A 25570-nucleotide genomic window follows, 5' to 3' on the forward strand; every position below is an offset into this window, starting at 1 on the left:
TGTGGACCTGCATCCCCGTGTCGATTGGTTCCCCTCCTTTCTCTCTCTTCCCCCATTCTCCCTCCCTCTCTCTCTCTCAGACCGATCGACCCATCCCCTCGTCTCTCGTAGCGGCGTCCGTGTCGGCCTCCCGTGTGTAGACGGATCCCCCTTTCCCTTTCTCCAGGCAGTGACAGGCCCCACTTGTTGTTTGCCTCGAAGCGAACGACCCTGTTTTCCATGCTAGTAGGCAACATCCTTTCTCGCATACCTCGTAGGAACGAGGAGTAGGATAATTGGGCTGAGAGAATAGGCCCACGTAACCAGACGACACATTCCTCTGGAGTAGCAGCCCTTAGGACATTTAGCCCAGAAAAAGACGTGCGGTGGTGGACGCAAAGAGAGCAGTTTTAACGGCTGAGATTTTCTAAATCACACAGATGGATGGCCAGAAATGCTCGGTTAAGTTTTAATGTCCTATAAAATAGATATATTGTTTCCCATGTGTGCAACTAGGGTTCTCGAGCTAGGGTTGTAACAAAATTCCCCAACTGAGCGAGGGCGCTCCATCATCGGGATCTGACAGAGTGGCCATGGACTACACCAACGCCATCCATATCATCCCGGACGCCGCCGGTCCCGAAAGCTGGGCCAACTCTGCGGCGCCTCCTGGCGGGGACTCCGGGATTTGGGCCACCGAGGACGACTACAGCCAGTGGAACGGCGACCAGGGGCTTAGCGGGGGTGGCTATGGCGGTGACAGGAACTCGTTGCAGCCGCATTCAAGGGCCGGCAGCGAGCAGCCGCCGCCGGGCAAGAAGCCCCGGGGCAGTGGGCCGTCGGGCGGCGGCGACGCGGGGAGCACGAGCAAGTCGCGCGCGATTGGGAAGATGTTCTTCAAGACGAAGCTCTGCTGCAAGTTCCGGGCAGGGACGTGCCCGTATGTGACAAACTGCAACTTCGCTCATGGGATGGAGGAGCTGCGCAAGCCGCCCCCCAACTGGCAGGAGATCGTGGCAGCACACGAGGAGGCGACGGAACAGAGAGAGGAGCACCAGATCCCGATCATGACTTCGTCCAACGTGGTGCCTGGTGACAGCGTGTCTGGCAGGGCGTACAAGGGGCGGCACTGCAAGAAGTTCTACACCGAGGAGGGATGCCCCTATGGCGACGCATGCACTTTCTTGCATGATGAGCAGTCCAAGGCGCGTGAGAGCGTCGCGATTAGCCTATCACCGTCGGTTGGCGGGGGCAGCTACAACTCTGCTACTGCTGCCGCTGCCTCTCCAAATGGACCTACAATTCTGAAGCCGTCGAATTGGAAGACGAGGATTTGTAACAAGTGGGAGATGACTGGCTACTGCCCCTTCGGTAGCAAGTGCCACTTTGCTCATGGAGCTGCTGGTGAGAGCCTCTTTTTCTTTTCATAATCGACTTTAATCCCCAAATTTTACAGACAGCCTATTCAATTGTTATTACCATACGGTTGCATATATTTTTTCCTTGTCTCTGCATGAAATTTCTTCACATTTCATATAAACAATGAGGCCATAATATTTTATAAAGTTACTCATGTCCATTTGATGGAGGATAGGCTTGGCGCAGTAGTAAAGCACTCCCCAATTGTGCCAAGAGGTCCTGGGTTCGACGCAGCCTCTCTGCATTGTACTGTGCATGGGTAAGGCTTGCCTCGTATAATCGTTCCCCAAACCTTCCAGCACTGGGTCTGTCCTTACTCATGTCCATTTGTTCCCTGAGACTGTAACCCAAATTATAGTTGAAATAGAACCTGCAATACAGTTTTCTAGTCAATTCTGATGCTTGCTTTTGCGTACATTCAGATAAGTCATGCTTCTTTATAATTGACCACAATGCATCATATGTCGTACTCCCTCTGTCCAGAAATACTTGTCATCAAAATGGATAAAAGGGGATGTATCTAGATGTATTTTAGTTCTAGATACATCTCTTTTTATCCATTTTGATGACAAGTATTCTCGGACGGAGGCAGTATTTTAAACCTATCCTGACACTTTTGCGTACACTCAGATAATTATTTCTTCTTTATAATTGACGATAATACATCATAGGCCTGATTTCAACTGTGTTCAGCAGCTTACCTGAAACTCTATGATTGGAAGTATGTACATTCCAACACAGCTACTGGACTAGTAGAACAAATCAGGCCAGGTTTATGAGTTCTCTATGGGTCTTTAAGATTGTTCAGAACCTACATCTTGGTACTCACGAGTGTGAGATAGCATTCACAATTTTTTTTATGCTCAGCCCTTGGTCCATATCAAGTTTAATTAGTTTCCAACCTATGTGATGCTTAGCAGTCTAGCTGTGCACAATAATAGTTGGGATCCAGTCCACTGGTAAATAGGTGAATGATCCAACTGGGTTCATCCTTGCAATTGCTCTCAATTGTGTCACTCGCATTATACAGAAGTTGGTTACAGGCAGTAGCATCGCCAGCATATAGGAAAAATTCCCTGATATCTTGAACCTTGATCTGGATTTGGCTTATGAAGTCTTATAGAGTAATGTACATAATATTTTCAGTGGTGCTAACATACATGTTTGTAAGTGACAGCAATTTGTGTTATGAAACTACTTGCTTTGTAATTGTAGGATTAGAAACCCATGGATCAAGGAAGATATCAGAAGTAAACCAGATTCAAGATGACTAGATATTGTTTTCTTTATGAAGCCAGCTCCTAGTAAAATATGATCATCAAACTTACTGATTACTGATTAGCTTATATGGGTTAGGAAAATGACCACGTGTTATTTTGATATATTTTATGGTTTCCATGTTGGGTATGGATCTTCTAAGTTCTGGGTTCAGAATAAGTCATTCTAGGTGTAGTTGGATTTGGTATTGGTCTATTGGGTTTTACATAATTGCCATATGGGCTGATGCCCACTTGCCCTGATGCTAGTTGTTTTTGTCTGTGTTGCCTTATTATTACCTGTAGACAATTGATATCTCCAATGCAGGTCTTATCTTGCACAATGTTTTCTATTTTATGCCCATGACCAGCATGAGCATTTGCAAGATAAGTGAAATTATGTAGTACTGGCACCACACATGCCATTTTTCTGTCGTACACATGCCTGGTGCATGATTCATGCTTAATGGCTTGGATTTTCTTAGATGGTTACAAATAGACACCTAATTACCTTTTGCTGCTATGTACAATGTCTATTTCTTATGATTTCATACTTCTTTTGGATTCATCAGATAAACCGCTGTTGACTGAAGCCCTGTTTGGTGGGAGCCTTAGGCTATGTTTGATAGTAAAGCATTGCAAAAACTACAGTAAAAAAGTATTGCAAAAATGAAAGTATATAAAAGTTGCAATAATTTATCCTATAGGTATAAAACATACTGTGGTCTTGGCATAACAGAGTATTTTAGAGTATTCACAATACTGAGAACCTGTTTTGGCGCTGCGACGTTGTAAAAGCTGGCTAGCCGTTAGCTAGCAAACACTCACGTAAGCAACTGATCAGCCTAAGAGCAGCCCTGCACATGGCGACCTGTTGAGAACAGTGGGGAGGAGGATAATGACGTGTGACGCCGTTCTTTTCGGCTGCTCAGTTCTTAAAAAGGAGGTCTGGGGTTCTTTTTATATAATACAGAGAAAAAACGATGGTTTGGCAAATACTGTAGTATCAAAACGAGGCAACCAACCAACCCATTGTAAATATAACTGGTAATCTAAAAAACTGTAGTATTCTCATAAGCTTAGAAAATACTACTCCGTCCCATAATGTAAGACGTTTTTGCAAGCTAGTTTAACTTACAAAAACGTCTTACATTATGGGACGGAGGGAGTACTTTGCTACCAAACAGGGCCTTAATGTACATAATGTACCTAATCTAGTTTTACATTACTGACATATATTTTGGTCGTAATTGCAGAACTCCACAAGTATGGTGGGGGACTTGTCGACATTGACGGGAGGGACATTGCATCAACTCCGGATTCGAAGCAGGCTGCGGCATCTTCGAAACTTCCTGTGGAGACTGCTGCTGCATCCACTGCGGTGCCCCCTCATGCAGACGTGTACCATTTAGGCAGCCAGTCACAGCGTTCCGCCTTGGCTAGCCAAAGGTCCGGGCAGCTACAGAGGCCAATCCAGAAATGGAAAGGCCCCGACAAGATCAGCAGGATCTATGGTGATTGGATAGACGAAACTGACTAGGAAGAGGAGCGCCGTGTCTGTCTCCTTTACCCAGTTTAGTTCTAGTTGGCATTGCAAAAACCTAGTGCTGGAAGAGTCTGCGTGTTGTAAGACTAAAACATTATGCTGCCGCAACTTGTATTGTGTCTGTTGTATGCTGATTGCAGTGAACTCGCCGCTGGGAGAGCTGTATGGATGGTAGTGTTCTGGTTTTCTGGATATCTGAAAGTCTGAAGTACATGTTTCGTTTCTTTTATTTTTGAGCAGAGTCGGGAAGGAAGGAGCCTAAGTTGAAAAACAGCATCCGAAAGATTCACAGGTAGAGATAATACGTACATTGGAGAAGGAACAGAGGTATCTATCGTAAGAAAAAGAACAGAAAGCCGGGAAATGAAGAAAAGAAAAAGAAATTACAACTTAGCCCGGCCATATTTCAAGGTAGTTTCTAGTTTTTCTGTTTTTCGATTTGGTTTAGGTCGTTTCTTTTTGCCCAGTCCAGTCTTGACACTAGTGTTTTTCACTCCGGGCTCAGCCTGAAAAAAAATGACTCTTTAAATTATTTTTTTGACCAGGAAACCGTAGAACGTTCTACGGTAAATTATATTAATAAATTATGTACAAGCAAAACCGATTACATCACAGCAATCATCCAATACCAGTTTTGTGAAACATGAGAACAATTATAAATTTTGTATAACCCAGGAGCTAATCTTGGCCGCTTTAGTTTGCTTTGCTTTTATCTGTGCTGCCCATAGACCATCTTGAAGATAGAATTTCCAACCCTGAATATGAGGAACTGCTGCACGAAAAATCTTGTCATTTTTGATGGACCATATGCTCCAATAGCCCATCACAATAATATCTAGGGCAATATCTGGAGGGAGTTGCTCCAAGGCAAGTTGAAAGTCATCGAAGACAGATATTCCTCTTGGCTTGGAAGGGATGATGGTATCCCAACATTGGAGAGCCAAGGGGCAATTCCAGAATAAGTGAAGCAGCATCTCCTCCGTGTTATCTGAACAGAGTGCACAATTGTAGCTGGTGAGATGCATAGATTTCCTATGGAGGAGGTTCCTTGTGTTGATCCTGTCATGAAGCAGCAACCAAATAAAAATCTTGTGCCTCAGTCTGCAACTTGTATGCCAAATCTGTCTGAAAATCGGGTGCACCAAGCTGGGTCCACATATATGATGATACATCTTGATGGAGGAGTATCCTTTGGGGGCTCCCAGAACTTGCCATTCATCGGGGTTATTGGATTGTGGTCGGTGTTGTAGGTGCTGGATTAGCAGAGTATACTGCTGGAAGGCTTGTTCAGACAGAGGAGTGTGAAAGAGTTCAGACAGATCTAGTTCTTCCATAGCAGTCTTCAGGGTAACATATTCATTCTTGGTATAACACTGCAGTTCAGGGAATTTGGACCGAAGTGGTTGATCCCACCAGTTATCAGACCATAGAAAAGTGGTGTCACTAGAATGGGCCTTGCAAACTGCAAATTTTTTGTATGTTGGCAGCAACTTGAGTATAGCTTTCCACCAGAAAGAGCCCACCAATCTCTCACCAGGCAGGGAGGTGGAGTAGTAAGTTTCCCAGATGATATTGATCCAAGGAGTATCAACTCTATTAAGGAATTTATGTAATTGCTTCATGAGAAGTGCCTGATTATGAGTGTCAATATCCAATATCCCTAGTCCTCCATTGGCCTTAGGTTGACATGCAGTGTCCCATGCTATGAGTGCAGCACCCCTCTCCAAAGATCCATATTTTCTCCAAAAACAGTTTTTCAGATAGATGTTCAGTTGTTTAACCACTGATGCTGGCATCCTTAAAGAGCACATGAAGAAAGTTGGCAGGCTGGAGAAGACAGATTTAATGAGAGTTAATTTGTCTCCAGTGGAAAGCAGAGTAGCACAACCAAGCAATCGATTCTCCACTCTCTTAAGTAGGGGTATGTAATCTTCCACTCTAGGTTTGTGTAAGCTGAGAGGCAAACCCAAATAGGTGTGGGGAAGTGCTCCAATATGGCAGCCAAAGATAGATGACAGATATTGCATTTGTTCCTCAGAGGTGTTGATGGGAATCATAATAGACTTGTTGTAGTTGACTTTCAGGCCAGTGAAAGCAGCAAAATGCAGTAGCATATTCTTAATATGCATCAGTTGGGAGGCCTCAGCTTTGACCACTAAAATGGTATCATCAACATATTGGATGATAGGAAAATCAGGGCTTGATTGATGGACCAGAGGGGGTTGTATCATAGAGTTATGCATTGCCTCATTCATCATAGATTGTAAAATGTCTGCTGCTAGCACAAAAATGAGAGGGGAAAGAGGGTCCCCTTGCCTGACTCCACATTTGCAAAGAAATTGTTTTCTAGGAACCCCATTGAGAAGAACAGAAGAAAATCCAGTGCCATAAATCATTTGAATCCAATTAATCCACCTATTTCCAAAACCTTTGGCTTTCAGAATATCAATAATAGTATCATGACTGAGCATATCAAAAGCCTTTTCAAAATCCAATTTCAGAAGAATGATATCTTCATTTGATTGGTGGCATTGATGAATGTATTCATAGGACCAAGCTAAACAGTCTTGAATGCACCTGTTAGAGAGAAACCCATATTGGTTGGGATGAATAAGCTTGAGTATCTTGCTTTGCAGTCTGTTGGCCAACAGCTTGGTTAAGATCTTCAGGGTGCAGTTCAAAAGGGAAATAGGTCTAAAATCATTGGTAGCACAGCATCATCTCTCTTGGGGATCAGAGTAATGAAAGAGTAGTTGATACTCTGCAAATTTACAGTACCCATGTGGAAGTCTTCAATAAGCTTATAGAAATCTGGGGCCACAATATCCCAGCAAGCTTTGAGAAAAGCTGCATTAAACCCATCTGGTCCAGGAGCTTTATTAGTAGGCATCTTTGTAATGACATCATCAATTTCTTGCTTAGAAAAGGGAAGTTCCAGATCTGATAAATCATCATGGTGTAATAGAAGGTGCTGCAGCATGAGTGGGTTCTCAGTTGTTGTAACAGATCCTAATCTCTTCTTAAATGCTCTGTATAGGATAGCAGCTTTATCTTGGTGATCTGTGTGTTCTTGGTCATCCTCATCCCTCAACACAGCAATATGATTAAATCTATGCTTGATAGTTGCTTTAGATTGAAAGTACTTGGTGTTTGCCTCCCCCATTTTGATATTTCTGATGGTGGCTCTCTGCTCCAATATATTCTCTGCCGCTCATTAATAAGTTTCAAATGCTCAATCAGAATCTTTCTGCCATTAGTTTCCTCAATGGACAGGTCCCTTAATTCCTCAATAACATCATAGAAGAGGATCATGTAGTTGATGTTCTGAATAATTTGCTTGTGGTTTGAGATAGTTTTGGCCCAGTTTTTTAAACCTTTCCTTAGCCTCTTGAATTTTGCAGCAATGTTTTTGGCACTATCCTCTTCATGAACATCTTGCTCCCAGATGCTCCTTACCACATCCTTGAATTGAGGGTGTTTCAGCCAGTAATTTCAAATCTGAAAACCTGTGCTTTAGGAATGCAGGTACCCACTTGAATAACAATAGGGATGTGATCTGAGGTGGTTTTGGCAAGAGGGATGGCTTGAGTGGAAGGGAACATGAGGGTCCAAGCTTCAGAAGTGAAGCACCAGTCCAATTTTTCCAAAAGTGGAGCATCTTGCATATTGCTCCAAGTGAGTTTTCTGCCTTTCAGTGGAATTTCAACAAGTGCTTGGTTGTTGATTGCTTCATTAAATAAGAGCATGTCATTCAGGTTGCCTCCATCTCTATTTCTGTTATGAGGATATCTGATGTAGTTAAAATCACCTAGTACTAGCCAGTTGACATCATCTCCCACATGAAATTCCTTAAACCAATCAAGGAAAACAGTTCTTGCATCCTGCTGACAGGGTCCATAGATGTTGGTGAGTTTCCACATAGTCCCTGACAGCTTACAGGTGAACTTAATGGTCAAAGAGAAATCATTTAGGTGTTCCAACTGTCCTGAGAAAAGATTGTCATTCCAGGCTATCAGTAATCCTCTAGAAGCACCAATGGAAGGGAGAAATTCGAATTTGGAGATTTTCTTGGGACAGAATTTTCGAATATAAGAAGTGTCAAATAACTCTCTCTTAGTTTCCTGGAGGCATAGAATGGAGCAATTGGATTCAGCAATTTTATTAGATAGAGCATCCCATTTCTTTGGGTCATTGATACCCCTAATGTTCCAATTCAAGATATTCCAATTTCTCTTCATGATGATTATAGAAAACTGAGAGTAGAAGGGAGGGAGGTTGGGTTTGTGCAGTGAGATTGATAGCGGTTAAATATCTGATCTACCAAGATAATCAGGAGAGAGTGGATAACTTCGATCCATAAAGTCATACCATACTGGAATCTCATACAAATAGTCTGATCCATAGGAACCAAAGATAGAAAGACCCAAATATACATCACAGAGACAAATATCCTCATCCCAAAAGATCAGACACCAGCACTGACTAAAGAGACCAACTAATTACTGCCCGCTCTTCGCACTAATGGTCCCTTCCTTGGACATGTTGGCCCCCTCCTTGGATTTTCTTGTCCCCTCCTTTGCCTTGGTAGCAACCTTGGGTTTCTTGATCTTAGTGGTAAGCTTCTCTTCTGTAGTATCTTGGGCATTGACCTTGCAATAAGCAGTGTTCAGATTTTTAATAACTTTCGCAGGCAATGGAGGTGGGAAAGAGTGACAAGCTAAACAATCCTTATCCATGCAAACCGACTTCTTATAACCCTTATTGAGTTTTTGGAGACGGCAAATCCTCCTTACCTCTGTCTCCACTAGTGGCCCCTTGTCCTTCCTCTTCCTGTTGTGATGAATAGCAGAGGTGGATGATGACATGATATCCTGTGAGCCACACAACACACTAGGTGTATTCTCCTGATCCTGAGTAGTTACCAAGATACTAGAAAGATTAGAGCTGTCAAGGCATGAGTCTGGCAAGACATGATATCCTCGTGGGCGATAGGATGAACGTTAACTCAGCACCTAGCCCCTCCTCCGCCTAGCCCCTCCGCCTAGCCCCTCCGCCGGCCACCTGGCTGCGGAGGCCTCACGCCGTGCCCACTCCGGTCATGGCGTCCACCATAGCCGTCGCGATGGCTCTATTGGATCTAAACTTCGACTTGGGTCAAGATTTCGCTGCTGAAGTGCGGAGGAAATGGGGAGTACCCATCAACTATGAAGAAGGTAAAGATATGGAGGAATTCATTTTAGTTGCTGAGTTCACCCGTTCGCGGATCAGGCTCACGGTGGAATCTGTCGCCACGATCCTCCTGTCCTGTTTCGGTGGCCGGGCATCCCTGTTCAAGGTTCAATTGCTTCAAAATTGGTCTTTTCGGTTCTCGATTTCATCCAAAGAAGTTGGTTTCTCTATCATAAAAGGAGGTAACATCTCTCTACCTCTCCTCAATATCAACTTTCTCCTATGGGGATCTGGAGGCCCTAATTCCTCCTGGGAACTTGATCAATATCTCCAAGTGAAGGAAGATGCATGGACTCATGTCTTTCGTGATCATCCTAGAAAATCTTACCTTCAGGCTCTTCGTACACCCACTTCGTACATCCAGCATGCTCCCACCCCGATCAGATCTCCAGCTCGATCACACCAGCAGCATACTGTTCATCCTTTCGACCGTGATCGTCGCCCGGAACCATTCAAGGGTAGTAATGAGAGGGCGGGCAATCCGCCCATTCAAACCGCGTTTAATGGGTTTTATTGCGTCAGGTGCCTCATGCATGGTCATCTTAGGCCCAGCTGCACTAATAGGATTAAATGTAGAAATTGTAAGCGTTGGGGCCACATCGCCCGGGACTGTTTCTCTGCTAAGCAGCCCAACTCAAGCCCAGTCCTTCAGCCCACTAGGCACCCCACCCTGCCGTCTCAGCCCACATCCAACGCGACCGAATCTAATGATTCCGAGGCAAATCACCACTGTTGCCGCGAATGAGACTAATCAGCTAGTCAGAGGGTCAGTCATTACCCCTGCCTACCAAGAAAACAAAGGAGACGCCTCCATTTCCGCCAGAGCGGACGTCCGCCATTACAATCCTGCCACTCCATCCATCGCCCAAAGATTGAGAGCTGCGGCCATCCAAGACAGTGCTCATTCCCCTTCTCTCCGCCTCACAATCCACCCTTCTCCCCCCATCCGCACAATCCATGGCGGCCTTCCCGTTCGACCCGAGCCCCTTCATCCCTGCTGGTCACCACCGCGTCGACGTCGCGGGTAGGCCGGCGCGCATTCGTATCCTGACTGGAGCGGTACCAGCGGCGCATGAAGAATGGGCCATTGCTACCATCGTACCGATGCCCAACCTGCCGGTCCAGTTTGCTACTATTCGCGAGGTAATCTCTGAGTTTCTTACTGATGTTAAGCACCTGGGATTTTCTGAGATTTCACCCTGCCCATTTGGACAAGCCTACATCAAGTTCGATAGTGTGTTTGATCGGGATGAATTAGTGAACAGCAGCCCGCACCCCTTCACTGATGTGCATGTCATTTTTGAGAAGCATAATCAAGGACTGAATTGGCGCAAACTCAATCTTAGTAGAGAAGTGTGGATTTGTTATGTGGATTTCCTTTGGACTGTCGCAACATTCATGAGATTAGCAATGCTATCAGTAAGTTTGGCAAGTTTGTGATGTGGGATAGAAACAGGAGTACTCGGGCAAATCTTATGGTCAAAATAAAGGTGGAAGAACTGAGAGATATTCCTTCCAGCATCGCTATTGGAGAAGGAGATGATACTGCTACCCTCTCGGTACCTGTGGTGATTCTGCAAGACACTCCATTAGGCAGAGAAGCACCTGATGAAGACCCGATTCCTGCATTTGATAACCCACACACAGTCCCTGCTCAGGCTCATTTCCATCAGAACCAGCATAACCACTTTCTGGGACCACTGCAATTCCATGAGCAAGATGCAGTACAGGCACCAGTTCAGAACCCGCTTTTGGATCTTCAGTTAGGAATTCAGGTTGATGAGGAGGAGGATACGGCAGAGCTTCCTGGCTGGGGACACTGGGCCATGCCGGCAGAACAAGAACTTGCTGACCAGGAATTGCATGATGAAGAATTTTTGCACTTACATGATCTGATGGAGCCCATGGAAGATAACAATGTCCATCCTGAGGTGGAGCAGCTACCAGCTAACAGTAATGTCACTGTCTCAGATGTGCCACCAAATATTAGTGCTGAAATGGCTAACTCTGCTGTTGGGCCTTTGGCGCCTCTTGCCCCTCTGCTACCTGATTTGAATGCTGATATTGGACAGACTGGGCCTGAGGAACCTATTGGGCCCATCATGGCCCAGGAACTTCCCACAGTGGCAGTTCTTGATGAGATGAACCTAGCTGTGCAGGCACTTGAAGATCTGCATCTCTCAGCCATCCTAAATAATCACTCTGTGGCCCTCAACTCCCACATGGTAGACCCCATGCATTTTGAGAGCTTCATGCCTCCAAAACATAACCTTAACAATGAGGTGGTCAACTCTGACCTCTAGTTGAAGCTTTTACTATGGAAACTGCTCAATTGGAGGACAATCTACCTGTGCTACAAAACCAAGTTGCTCCTATTATCAGCAGGGAGGATATCAACCAAACTATGCAATCTCACCCCCTGTTACCAATCAGCAGAATGATTATCCAGCTCACATGATGACTACTCAATTAGATCCCATGAATTATGCTGAAGGGCAAGGTGAATCCTCTTCTTCTGATGTTTTTGCCCCTCCAGGTTTTCCTATTCCTATGTTTAAGTTTGATCACTTGATTATCTCAGAGACAGGCCTGCCCTCTCCCACTGTCCATGAGATTGCCATTGGTACTGCTGAGAAGTACCTTGGAAAGGAAGGAGCTCAAATATGGTCCAAACATTTTGCACCTACAGCTACCAGTAAGGACATCATTCAGGTACCAGTTGACTGGGTTAATTTCCTGTCTGTTACTTTCCTTTCTCCTGAGAAGTACGATTGGGCCAAACAGTTCATTACTTCCCAAGTTTGGGATATTATCTCTCAAAGCAAAAATGAGGAGCTCTGTCTACCTTTTGCCTTGCCCGACTCTTTAAATTGTTGATTCAGGCCGAGTTCCGGCGAGAAGTGCAGCGTTGCACGCAGCGCATCCACGGCTGGTACTGCGTCGCGATTAGGACCAGCTGGAAGTGCTACTTGGAGTATAGAGCGGCGGAAGCGAGTGTTATGATGCGTATTTGCTGTATTCTCTGTACCATGAACTGACAGGACTGACGCACACATGCAGAGCACTGTACGCGTGCAGGATGAAGGACAAAATAATACCGTTGCACCGCACATTGTATAACGTAAACACTTTACCCCACATGCATGTATTTAAGGCCCATGCACCAGCCGTTGTTCCAGTACCCCTTGTTTTCAAAATCACAGGGCGGCACGTCGAAGCAGGGAAACTAATCTTAACAGCATTAAATCATTTCAACATTCCCACCCAAGTTATGGCATCACTTATTGGAAAATCAATATCACACGCCCAAACTAGGTCTATCAGCATGAAATCCAATTAGGCTGGTCATAGTGGGAGTAACTTAGCTAGTAACATAGCGCACTTCAATTTTTTTTTGCTTATGTGGCAAGTAGTTAATAAGAGGTGGTAACATAATATGTTACTGTAACATAGCGCTTCCCAAGACAAGATGAGTCTACAAGTTAATAAATGAAGCCATCTATGATACTACTATTATGTTACTTTGCATTATGAAGGTAGTAACTTAGACTAGTGTCATATGTATGACACTAGTCTAAGTTACTCCCCACTATGACCAGCCTTACAGTTCTTACAGTGCCAAATAACACTTATTGGAAAAACAAATCATAGTCTCAAATTATGCCTAACTGCGGGAAGTCGAACTACTCAAATTATGGCTAACTGCAACACATCATAGACTCAGTTAGGGCGATTGGGTTTTAGTTTCAACCACCTACATCAAACGTTGATCCGAACATCACTCGACTGGCCGTCGTGAGGCCTCTTCGCGAATGGCAAGGTGGGATTGAAACAACTTGTTTTCTTGTGCCCAGCTACACCGCAATTGCCGCACATAGGGATTTTGTGAGGTTTCTTCGAAAGATCACCCCTGCGGCGGCACGTCGTGCTCTTGTGCCCTTTCTCCCTACAAACCGTACAAAATCTCGATCGCATGTCCTTGACCTCATATCCGGGCTTGTCCCTCGCTGTGGTTGGCCTACCCTTCTGCTTCTTCCTATCAGGCGGCAGCAACGTGGACAGTGAGAGGCTTGATCCAGCTTCCCCTGAAACAGAACTAAGGCCACACTCGGTGGAGACGAACATTTGAGAACACATGTCGTCTGGGTGTGAGGAACCTGCTCCCTTATCCTGAGCGGGATTGGCTGACTCCCCAATTTGTGTTTGGTCCACCAAACTTTTGCCATCCTTGATCGCTGCCAAAACAGTCAGCTCTGCCTTACCTGCAATCAATATGTCCATTGCTCTGTCGAATGCATCGACGTTGCTATCCCCCAGCTGCACAAACTCGAGTGCAGTCAGGTGTAGTGCTGTATGCCTGTAGGAGGATAACCATGGAGGCCCTTGATCCTTTAGGTAATGGAGAAGGTGGAGTGGCAAATTGTCGCAGGCATCTACTGTCCACCGCTTCAGGACATGGAAACTGGGTTCTCACCCCCAGATGAATTAGTACCTGCGTCGATGCATGGGGGAGAAACAACATTACAACAAGAAGATGGAAGCCTGGATAAATCATCGTGAAGGAACTATTTTTAGTGAAGGCTCTCTAACAAGGAGGGGGCACTTAGTAGTTACCTTGATAGCATGGCAACAAAGCATCCCCATGTGCTCGAAGAGCCCACATTCGCACGAAAACCTAGCGCCGCCATCATGGACATTGACCACATGCATTTCACGGCACCACTTCTCTTGCTTCTCAGCTTCAACGTGCCGAACGTTGTAGCTGATACCTCGCTCAACTTCTTCAACATCATACCGACCAGACCGATACAAAGCCTGGCCAAACATTTCGTACATGGTCCGGGTATACACATGGCTTGCATGCTCTTCCAAAGGGTAATTGTATCGGAGAACTATACCACCCTGTTAAAATACACAAACAAATCTGTTAGCAAGAATGGAAATCAGAAAAAAGATGATGCCTCTTGTTGCAGAAAGTTTTGCTTTAGCACCCACCAGCCTCGTTCTCTTCTCTTGGAATCCTTCTTCACCTTCTCGGTCAAACTGCAATTTGTTGTATTGCTTCACAAAAGGGTTCATGGGGCATGTAGGCGAGATGTAGCCCTTCACCAAATGGTTTGCACTCTCGCTTCTTTGTGTACTGGTATGCTTCACACAAAACTTTCCACTAAAATAAGGCTTCGCCCACTTGTGCCGAACCTTGAAAATCTGGATCAGGAACGTGTTGTTGTGAAGCTTGTACTCCCTCCATTCCTTTATGTAAGGTGTATTATTTCCAACACGGTGATCAAGGCACATAATTATACACATGTTAAGACGAAATTAACCTTGGCAAGATCATTGATTAGCGGCAACTAAATCTTTAGGCAAGGAAAGTAAGAGATAAACACAATCAGGAGAGAGATACTTTCCTTTTTTCTCTTTACAAGAAAAGATGCATGCAATCAGGGGAGAGATGCTTTCCTTATTTTAAAGGGGTAATGATGGAATTACGAAGAATTAGAAGAAATGCACCTTACATTGTGGAATTTTATCAAAAAACAAATACACCTTATATAAAGGAATGGAGGGAGTATTTGTCAAGCAGTTCAGCCCAAGCTGCTTCAAACTCGCCCACAGTGAGCATTTCATTGACCACCTTGTGCAGCCCAGCCCTGAAATCACTGCGTTTGGTGTATGCGGCCCTAGGTGCTCCTTTGCCTTCCGTAGCACATGCCACTTGCACCAGCGATGTGTGCTATCCGGCATCATTTGTTGTATAGCCACCTCCATTGCGCGCGCTTGATCTGCAAGCAGGAAACAATGATCAGGGGTGTAACTTATAATCAAAGCAGGATTACCCGCTGCACACACACAACCATGGGGCTCTATATTTTGGGGTATCTGGTGTGATACAGAGGTGGCAAACCAGGAATCCAGAGGGCAGCAAACAAACCTGTGAGTATCGTTTTCGGAGGCTTGCCACCCATCAGCCGGATGAATCGGTGAATACCCATTTGAAACTCTCGATCGTTTCCTCTCTCATTATGACCCCGCCCATGATGATATTCTGGAAGTGATTGTTCACCCCCACGAACAACCCGAAAGGCATGTCATACAGATTTGTCTTGTATGTAGTGTCGAATGTTATGACATCCCCGAAATCGTGGTATTGCATCTTACTTCTACCATTGGTCCACAATAGGGTTTTTATCTTGCTTTCCTTATCAACCTCAACAACGTACAAAAACTCCGGATCATTTGACCCCAGCTCAGAGAATGCATCCATAGTCTTCGGCACATTATCATCCGCCTGCTCCTTGCTAAGCTTCCCACAGAAAGTCCTAAGGCACCTCTTTTGTGAACGGGACGTTCTCCATCCGCCCAAATAGGCTTCCAATGATGCTGTATACCTTCCCCAGATTTACATTGTTCCGGTGCAACTGTTTCACAAGGTCTCTTGTGTATGTGTCAATGTGCCGGTGTGATGGCCAGTGCAGCTTCTCAGCACAAGTCCGTAGTATTTCATGGGTGTGGGAGGCGCGATTTTCAGATACATACCACCCACCATCATCTGTCCGGTGCAACTGAAGCATGGCGACGCAATTGCTCCTCATTGACGAGCTGTTCTCCCTTTCTGGTTTGCCCTGAAATTATATTTTAAAGCAAAAAACAGCAAAAATGTGTCAGATCATCTCTGCATAGAACAAGGCATGCACGGCACACAAATCACAAATAAGAAGCAAGAAGGGGGCTTACAGCGCAGCCGCACACTTGCATACACTTGGTCCCATTGACATTTTGCCTGCTCTTGCCGTAACAAATCCCAAAGCCCACCTCCCATGAATATAGATTGTAGAATTCATATGCCTCTGCCAGCGAATCAAAAATAGTGCCAAGCACCGGGTTGACGACCACCTCAGTCCCCCTGTCAGCAAATCCTCGAATAGCAGCTTCTAGTGGCGGTACACGATCAGCTACTACAACCCTCTCGTCTGGCACACGAGGACCTCTTGGCCTGCAGTTAGAAAAGCACAAGCCACATAGTTAGGAAAAATAACTACCACGGTGAGCAGAATAAAAAGAGCCCTCTATAATCAAAGAAATGTGATTATACTATATGTAGTCTTGAACTTTTGTGCATGCAAAATTGTAACTATACCGACAAAGAATCAACTGTTACAGCTGACCAGAAACAACATTAGCCAAACCCTGTACACATGCAGACAAAATAGTGTTATTAGTAACATAACATCCCACAACTATTTGGTCAATGAGATATTGCTACCTCTTGAGCACTGCGTTGGATTTCCCCGAAGAGGGGAGGATGATGCAGCAAAGTAGCGTAAGTATTTCCCTCAATTTTTGAGAACCAAGGTATCAATCCAGTAGGAGACCACGCACAAGTCCCTCGTACCTACACAAAACGATAGCAACTCGCAACCAATGCTTAGGGGTTGTCAATCCCTTCAGGTCACTTACGAGAGTGAGATCTGATAGAGATAATATTTTTGGTATTTTTGATAGATAGATGCGAAGTAAAAAGTAAAGGCAAAGTAAAAAAAGCAAGTAAATAAAGTGATAGAGATTGATATGATGAGAATAGACCCGAGGGCCATAGGTTTCACTAGTGGCTTCTCTCAAGAGCATAAGTATTCTACGGTGGGTGAACAAATTACTGTTGAGCAGTTGACAGAATTGAGCATATTTATGAGTATATCTAGGCAATGATCATGTATATAGGCATCACGTCCAAAACAAGTAGATCGAAATGATTCTGCATCTACTACTATTACTCCACTCATCGACCGCTATCCAGCATGCATCTAGAGTATTAAGTTAAAAACAGAGTAACGCCATAAGCAAGATGACATGATGTAGAGGGATAAATTCATGCAATATGATAAAAACCACATCTTGTTATCCTCGATGGCAACAATACAATACGTGCCTTGCTGCCCCTTCTGTCACTGGGTAAGGACACCGCAAGATTGAACCCAAAGCTAAGCACTTCTCCCATTGCAAGAACTACCAATCTAGTTGGCCAAACCAAAAAGGACAATTCAAAGAGACTTGCAAAGATAACTCAATCATACATAAAAGAATTCAGAGAAGAATCAAATATTTTCCATAGATAATACTGGATCATAAACCCACAGTTCATCGGTCTCAACAAACATACCGCAAAAAGAAGATTACATCGAATAGATCTCCACGAGAGAGGGGGAGAACATTGTATTGAGATCCAAAAAGAGAGAAGAAGCCATCTAGCTACTAGCTATGGACCCGAAGGTCTGAAGTAAACTACTCACACTTCATCGGAGGGGCTATGGTGATGATGTAGAAGCCCTCCGTGGTGGATGCCCCCTCCGGCGGAGCTCCAGAACAGGCCCCAAGATGGGATCTCATGGATACAGAAGGTTGCGGCGATGGAATTAGGTTTTTGGCTCCTGTTCTGATCGTTCGGGGATACGTAGGTATATATAGGAGGAAGGAGTACGTCGGCGGAGCGTCGAGGGGCCCACGAGGTAGGGGCGCGCCCAGAGGGGCACCCTCCACCCTCGTGACCTCCTCGGGCACTGCTTGGAGTAGGGTCCAAGTCTCCTGGATCACGTTTGGTTGGAAAATCACGATCCCGAAGGTTTCATTCCGTTTGGACTCCGTTTGATATTCTGTTTCTTCGAAACACTGAAAAAGGCAAAAAACAGCAATTCTGGGCTGGGCCTCCGGTTAATAGGTTAGTCCCAAAAGTAATATAAAAGTGGAAGATAAAGCCCAATATAGTCCAAAATAGTAGATAAAGTAGCATGGAGCAATAAAAAATTATAGATACGTTGGAGACGTATCAGGCATCCCCAAGCTTAATTCCTGCTCGTCCTCGAGTAGGTAAATGATAAAAAAAGAATTTTTGATGCGGAGTGATACTTTGGCATAATTTCAATGTAAATCTTATTAATTGTGATATGAATATTCAGATCCAAAAGATTCAAGACAAAAGTTCATATTGACACAAAAATAATAATACTTCAAGCATACTAATCAAAGCAATCATGTCTTCTCAAAATAACATGGCAAAAGAAAGTTCATCCCTACAAAATCATATAGTTAGGCTATGCTTCATTTTCGTCACACAAAGATGTTCCCAACTTCTATACCCCCGATGACAAGCCAAGCAATTGTTTCATACTTAAATAATCTCAAACTTTTTCAACCTTCACGCAATACATGAGCGTGAGCCATGGATATAACACTATGGGTGGAATAGAATATGATGATGGGGATTGTGTGGAGAAAAAAAGGAGAAAGTCTCACATTGACGAGGATAATCAACGGGCAATGGAGATGCCCATCAATTGATATCAACATGAGGAGTAGGGATTGCCATGCCACGGATGCACTAGAGCTATGAATGCTCAACAAAAGAAAACTAGTGGGTGTGCATCCAACTCGCTTGCTCACGAAGACCTAGGGCATTTGAAGAAGCCCATCGTAGGAATATACAAGCCAAGTTCTATAATGACAAATTCCCACTAGTATGAAAAGACAACTTATGAGACTCACTACATGACGAACAAGGTGCTACTTTGAAGCACAATATATGAGACTCACTACATGAAGAACAATGTGCTACTTTGAAGCACAAGTGTGGAAAAAGAGATAGTAGCATTTCCCTTTTTATATTCTTTTTTTGGGCCTTTTTTTTCTTTTGGCCTTTCTCTTTTTTTATTTGGGCAATGCTCTAATAATGATGATCATCACACTTCTATTGATTACAACATAAGGATTACAACTCGAAACTTAGAACAAGATATGACTCTATATGAATGCCTCCGGCGGTGTACCGGGATGGTGCAATGAATCAAGAGTGAAATGTATGGAAAATAATGCATGGTGGCTTTACCACAAATACGATGTCAACTACATGATCATGCAATGGCAATATGACAAAAGTAATGTATGTCATGATGATGATGATGGAAGTTGCATGGCAATATATCTCGGAATGGCTATGGAAATGCCATAATAGGTAGGTATGGTGGCTGTTTTGAGGAAGATATAAGGAGGTTTATGTGTGATAAAGCGTATCGTATCACGGGGTTTGGATGCACCAGCGAAGTTTGCACCAACTCTCAAGGTGAGAAAGGGCAATGCACGGTACCGAAGAGGCTAGCAAAGGCGGAAATGTGAGAGTGCGTATAATCCATGGACTCAACATTAGTCAAAAGAACTCATATACTTATTGCAAAAATTTAGAAGCCATCAAAAATCAAGTACTACGCACATGCTCCTAGGGGGATATATTGGTAGGAAAATACCATCGCTCGTCCCCGACCGCCACTCATAAGGATGCACAAGCCAGGTACACTTCATGTTTCAAATTTGTTACACAACTTTAACCATACGTGCATGCTACGAGACTTGCAAACTTCAACACAAGTATTTCTCAAATCCATAATCACCCAACTAGCACGACTTTGATATTATCACCTTCATATCTCAAACAATTATCAAGCATCAAACTTATCTTAGTATTCAATTCACTCAAAAGAAAGTTTCACATATGTTGAACACCAAGTATATTAACATTAAGCAAATTACCATGCTATTAATGACTCTCAAAATAATCTAAGTGAAGCATGAGATATCAATAGTTTCTTTAAAACAAATCCACCACCGTGCTCTAAAAGATCTAAGTGAAGCACTAGAGCAAAAATTATCACGCTCAAAAAGATATAAGTGAAGTACCATGAGCAAAACTATCAAGCTCAAAAGATATAAGTGAAGCACATAGAGTATTCTAACAAATTCCAAATCATGTATGGCTCTCTCAAAAGATGTGTATAACAAGGATGATTGTGGTAGACTAACAAGCAAAGACATAAATAATACAAGACGCTCCAAGCAAAACACATATCATGTTGGTGAATAAAAATATAGCTCCAAGTAAATTACCGATGGAAGTGGACGAAAAGAGGGGATGCCTTCCGGGGCATCCCCAAGCTTTGACTTTTTGGTGTCCTTGGATTATCTTGGGGGTGCCATGGCCATCCCCAAGCTTAGGCTCTTGTCACTCCTTGTTCCATAATCCATCAAAAGAATTCACCCAAAACTTGAAAACTTCACAACACAAAACTCAATAGAAATCTCGCGAGCTCCGTTAGAGAAAGAAAACAAAAGACTACTTCAAGGTACTGTAATGAACTCATTCTTTATTTATATTGGTGTTAAACCTACTGTATTCCAACTTCTCTATGGTTTATAAACTAATTTACTAGCCATAGATTCATCAAAATAAGCAAACAACACACGAAAAACAGAATCTGTCAAAAACAGAACAGTCTGTAGCAATCCGTAACTAACGCAAAATTCTGGAACTCTAAAACTTCTACCAAAATAGGAAGTCCTGGACAATTTGTTTATTGATCAGAAGCAAAAAGAGTCAATGCAAAATCACGTTCCTGTGATTTATCATAACTAAATTCGTGCGTGCAAAGTTTCTGTTTTTCAGCAGAATCAAGTCAACTATCATCGTAGGTTATCCTATATGTTCTACTTGGCACAAGCACTAATTAAAACATAAAACCACATCCAAACAGAAGGCAGATGGATTATTTATTCCTAAACAGAAGCAAAAACAAAAAAACACTAAATAAAATTGGTTGCCTCCCAACAACCGCTATCGTTTAACGCCCCTAGCTAGGCATAAAACCAAGGATAGATCTAGGTATTGCCATCTTTGGTAGGCAATCCGTAAGTGGCTCTCACGATAGATTCATATGGTAATTTTATTTTATTTCTAGGGAAGTGTTCCATACACTTATTTAAGGGAAATTGGAATCTAATGTTCCCTTCCTTCATATCAATAATTGCACCAATCATTCTAAGGAAAGGTCTACCAAGAATAATAGGACATGAAGGATTGCAATCTATATCAAGAACGATAAAATCTACGGGCACATAATTCCTATTTGCAACAATAAGAACATCATTAATTCTTCCCATAGGTTTTTTAATAGTGGGATCCGCAAGATGCAAGTTTAGAGAGCAATCATCAAAATCACGGAAATCTAGCAAATCACATAAAGTTTTGGGAATAGTAGAGACACTAGCACCCAAATCACACAAAGCATGAAACTCAAAATCTTTAATTTTAATTTTAATAGTAGGTTCCCACTCATCATAGAGTTTTCTAGGGATAGAAACTTTCAACTCAAGTTTTTCTTCATAAGATTGCATCAAAGCATCAACAATATGTTCGGTAAAGGCCTTATTTTGACTATAAGCATGAGGAGAATCTAGCACGGATTGCAACAAGGAAATACAACCAATCAAAGAGCAATTCTCATAATTAAATTCCTTGAGATCCAAAATAGTGGGTTTAGCAACATCACGGTTTTTATTTATTTCAATCCCACTTTCATCAATTTCATCATCAAGATCTAGAAACTCCAAATTCTTAGAACCCTTCTAGGTAAAGGAAGATCATATTAAGATTCATCAAGATTCATATTGCAAAACAAAGATTTAATGGGGGACACATCAATAACTTTTAGATCTTCATCTTAATTTTCATAGGGATTGGAAGAACACACTTTAATAAAGGCATCTTTGGAAGCACGCATCCTAGCGGTTCTTTCCTTGCACTCATCATTGGAAATTCTCATGGCTTTGAGAGACTCATTGATATCATGCTTAGGAGGAATAGATCTAAGCTTTAAAGAATCAATTTCAAGAGAAATTCTATCAATGTTCCTAGCCAAATCATCAACTTTAAGCAATTTCTCTTCAAGCAAAGCATTAAAATTCTTTTGTGAATTCATAAACTCTTTAACACTACTCTAAAATTCAGAGGGCATATTATTAAAATTTCCATAAGAGTTGTTGTAGGAATTTCCATAATTGTTAGAAGGATTACTAGGATAAGGCCTAGGATTAAAATTCCCTCTATAAGCGTTGTTTCCAAAACTATTCCTACCAACAAAATTCACATCCATAGATTCATTATTATTCTCAAGCAAAGTAGATAAAGGCATATCATTGGGATCAAGAGGAGTATTTTTAGGAGCAAACATCTTCATAAGTTCATCCATCTTTTCACTCAAAACATTGATTTCTTCTATAGCATGCACTTTCTTACTAGAAGATCTTTCGGTGTGCCATTGAGAATAATTAGCCATAATATTATCAAGCAATTTGGTAGCATCTCCTAACGTAATTTCCATAAAAGTGCCTCCCGCGGCCGAATCTAAAAGATTTCTAGAAGCAAAATTCAATCCGACATAAATTTTTTGTATGATTATCCATAATTTCAAACCATGAGTAGGGCAATTGCGAAGCATTAATTTCATTCTTTCCCAAGATTGGGCAACATGCTCATGATCAAGTTGTTTAAAATTCATGATGTCGTTCCTAAGAGTGATAATCTTAGCGGGAGGAAAATACTTAGAGATAAAAGCATCTTTGCACTTGTTCCAAGAATCAATACTATTTTCAGGCAAAGATGAAAACCAAACTTTAGCACGATCTCTAAGTGAAAACGGAAATAACTTCAATTTGACAATATTGTTATCCGTATCTTTCTTCTTTTGCATATCACACAAATCAACAAAATTGTTTAGATGAGTAGCGGCATCTTCACTAGGAAGGCCGGTGAATTGATCTTTCATAACAAGATTCAAGAAAGCGGTATTGATTTCATAAGACTCATCATTATTAAGAGGAGCAATCTGAGTACTAAGGAAATCATTATTATTGGTATTCGAGAAATCACACAATTTGGTATTATCTTGCGCCATGGCAACAAGTAATCCAACACACAAGCAAACAGAAAGGCAAAGGGAAAATGGCAAATGGGAAAGAGAGGAGGAGATAGGGAAAGAGAGGGCAAATAAAACGGCAAAGGTGAAGTGGGGGAGAGGAAAACGAGAGGCAAATGACAAATAATGTAATGCGAGAGATAGGGATTGCGATGGGTACTTGGTATGGTTGACTTGCTTGCGTGAGCCTCCCCGGCAACGGCGCCAGAAATTCTTCTTGCTACCTCTTGAGCACTGCGTTGGATTCCCCGACGAGGAGAGGATAATGCAGCAAAGTAGCGTAAGTATTTCCCTCAGTTTTTGAGAACCAAGGTATCAATCCAGTAGGAGACCACACACAAGTCCCTCGTACCTACACAAAACGATAGCAACTCGCAACCAATGCTTAGGGGTTGTCAATCCCTTCAGGTCACTTACGAGAGTGAGATCTGATAGAGATAATATTTTTGGTATTTTTGATAGATAGATGCGAAGTAAAAAGTAAAGGCAAAGTAAAAAAAGCAAGTAAATAAAGTGATAGAGATTGATATGATGAGAATAGACCCGGGGGCCATAGGTTTCACTAGTGGCTTCTCTCAAGAGCATAAGTATTCAACGGTGGGTGAACAAATTACTGTTGAGCAATTGACATAATTGAGCATAGTTATGAGTATATCTAGGCAATGATCATGTATATAGGCATCACGTCTAAAACAAGTAGATCGAAACGATTCTGCATCTACTACTATTACTCCACTCATCGACCGCTATCCAGCATGCATCTAGAGTATTAAGTTAAAAACAGAGTAACGCCATAAGCAAGATGACATGATGTAGAGGGATAAATTCATGCAATATGATAAAAACCCCATCTTGTTATACTCGATGGCAACAATACAATACATGCCTTGCTGCCCCTTCTGTCTCTGGGTAAGGACACCGCAAGATTGAACCCAAAGCTAAGCACTTCTCCCATTGCAAGAACTACCAATCTAGTTGGCCAAACCAAAAAGGATAATTCGAAGAGACTTGCAAAGATAACTCAATCATACATAAAAGAATTCAGAGAAGAATCAAATATTTTCCATAGATAATACTGGATCATAAACCCACAATTCATCGGTCTCAACAAACACACCGCAAAAAGAAGATTACATCAAATAGGTCTCCATGAGAGAGGGGAGAACATTGTATTGAGATCCAAAAAGAGAGAAGAAGCCATCTAGCTACTAGCTATGGACCCGAAGGTCTGAAGTAAACTACTCACACTTCATCGGAGGGGCTATGGTGATGATGTAGAAGCCCTCCGTGGTGGATGCCCCCTCCGGCGGAGCTCCAGAACAGGCTGCAAGATGGGATCTCGTGGATACAGAAGGTTGCGGCGGTGGAATTAGGTTTTTGGCTCCTGTTCTGATCGTTCGGGGATACGTAGGTATATATAGGAGGAAGGAGTACGTCGGCGGAGCGTCGAGGGGCCCACGAGGTAGGGGGCGCGCCTACGGGGGCGCCCTCCACCCTCGTGACCTCCTCGGGCACTGCTTGGAGTAGGGTCCAAGTCTCCTGGATCACGTTCGGTTGGAAAATCACGATCCCGAAGGTTTCATTCTGTTTGGACTCCGTTTGATATTCTGTTTCTTCGAAACACTGAAAAAGGCAAAAAAAAACAGCAATTCTAGGCTCGGCCTCCAGTTAATAGGTTAGTCCCAAAAGTAATATAAAAGTGGAAAATAAAGCCCAATATAGTCCAAAACAGTAGATAAAGTAGCATGGAGCAATAAAAAAATTATAGATACGTTGAAGACGTATCAGATATAACCAGGATGCATAATGCCGGGGCACGCGTGCTTTTGCAACCAAATATGGGTTCATTATATAAAAACAATTTTAGGACCTTTTTTCGCCAAGCTTGATTCAGACTATATTCTCCCCCCTATCAAACATTCAGACTGCTGCAAAAATAGTCACCAAACTTCTACAAATTGGACTGTACTAAGTATAGCTTCCCCCTTTGATTGTTTGAACACTCAAAAATGCCAACATACCAACAGATAATCAGCGGCGAGAATTATTTTTGGACAAAGTAACTTAACCATACAAGTCAACTGGTTCCTAGTATTAGCAGTTTAATCCTTTTCTATCAATGGAACTTAAACCATTATATTTACTGCAATGGCACTGATAATTTTCACCAAACCAACAACGGGGTAGGGCTTATGGAAAACTACTAAGAACTTTCCAGCCAGGGATGGTTGATGCCAGTCTTTATCCCCAACTTGACCAAACTAATGAAACTTTTCTCAGCTGCTCGTATGAATGCGATCAAGAAAATACACATTTCCCCAAGCGACAGAAAAATTAGTGTGTAC

The 25570-nt window shown here is 42.9% G+C and overlaps 1 protein-coding gene across 1 annotated transcript; it reads left to right on the top strand.

Annotated features, from left to right (window-relative positions):
- Positions 1-482: 482 nt before the first annotated feature.
- Positions 483-4413, top strand: LOC119337294 (zinc finger CCCH domain-containing protein 56-like). Its single transcript, XM_037609405.1, has 2 exons — positions 483-1383; positions 3911-4413. Exons 1-2 carry the CDS (start codon positions 573-575, stop codon positions 4192-4194), a joined length of 1095 nt encoding a protein of 364 aa, XP_037465302.1. The 5' UTR covers positions 483-572; the 3' UTR covers positions 4195-4413.
- Positions 4414-25570: the final 21157 nt, after the last annotated feature.

The sequence above is a fragment of the Triticum dicoccoides genome, chromosome 7B (assembly GCF_002162155.2).
Source record: "Triticum dicoccoides isolate Atlit2015 ecotype Zavitan chromosome 7B, WEW_v2.0, whole genome shotgun sequence".
Taxonomy (NCBI): Eukaryota; Viridiplantae; Streptophyta; class Magnoliopsida; order Poales; family Poaceae; genus Triticum; species Triticum dicoccoides.

Coding starts and splice junctions, on each gene's coding strand:
- LOC119337294 (XM_037609405.1), top strand. CDS start 573: ATGGACTACACCAACGCCATCCATATCATCCCGGACGCCGCCGGTCCC. Junction 1,384..3,910: donor CTTTGCTCATGGAGCTGCTG/GTGAGAGCCTCT, acceptor TCGTAATTGCAG/AACTCCACAAGTATGGTGGG.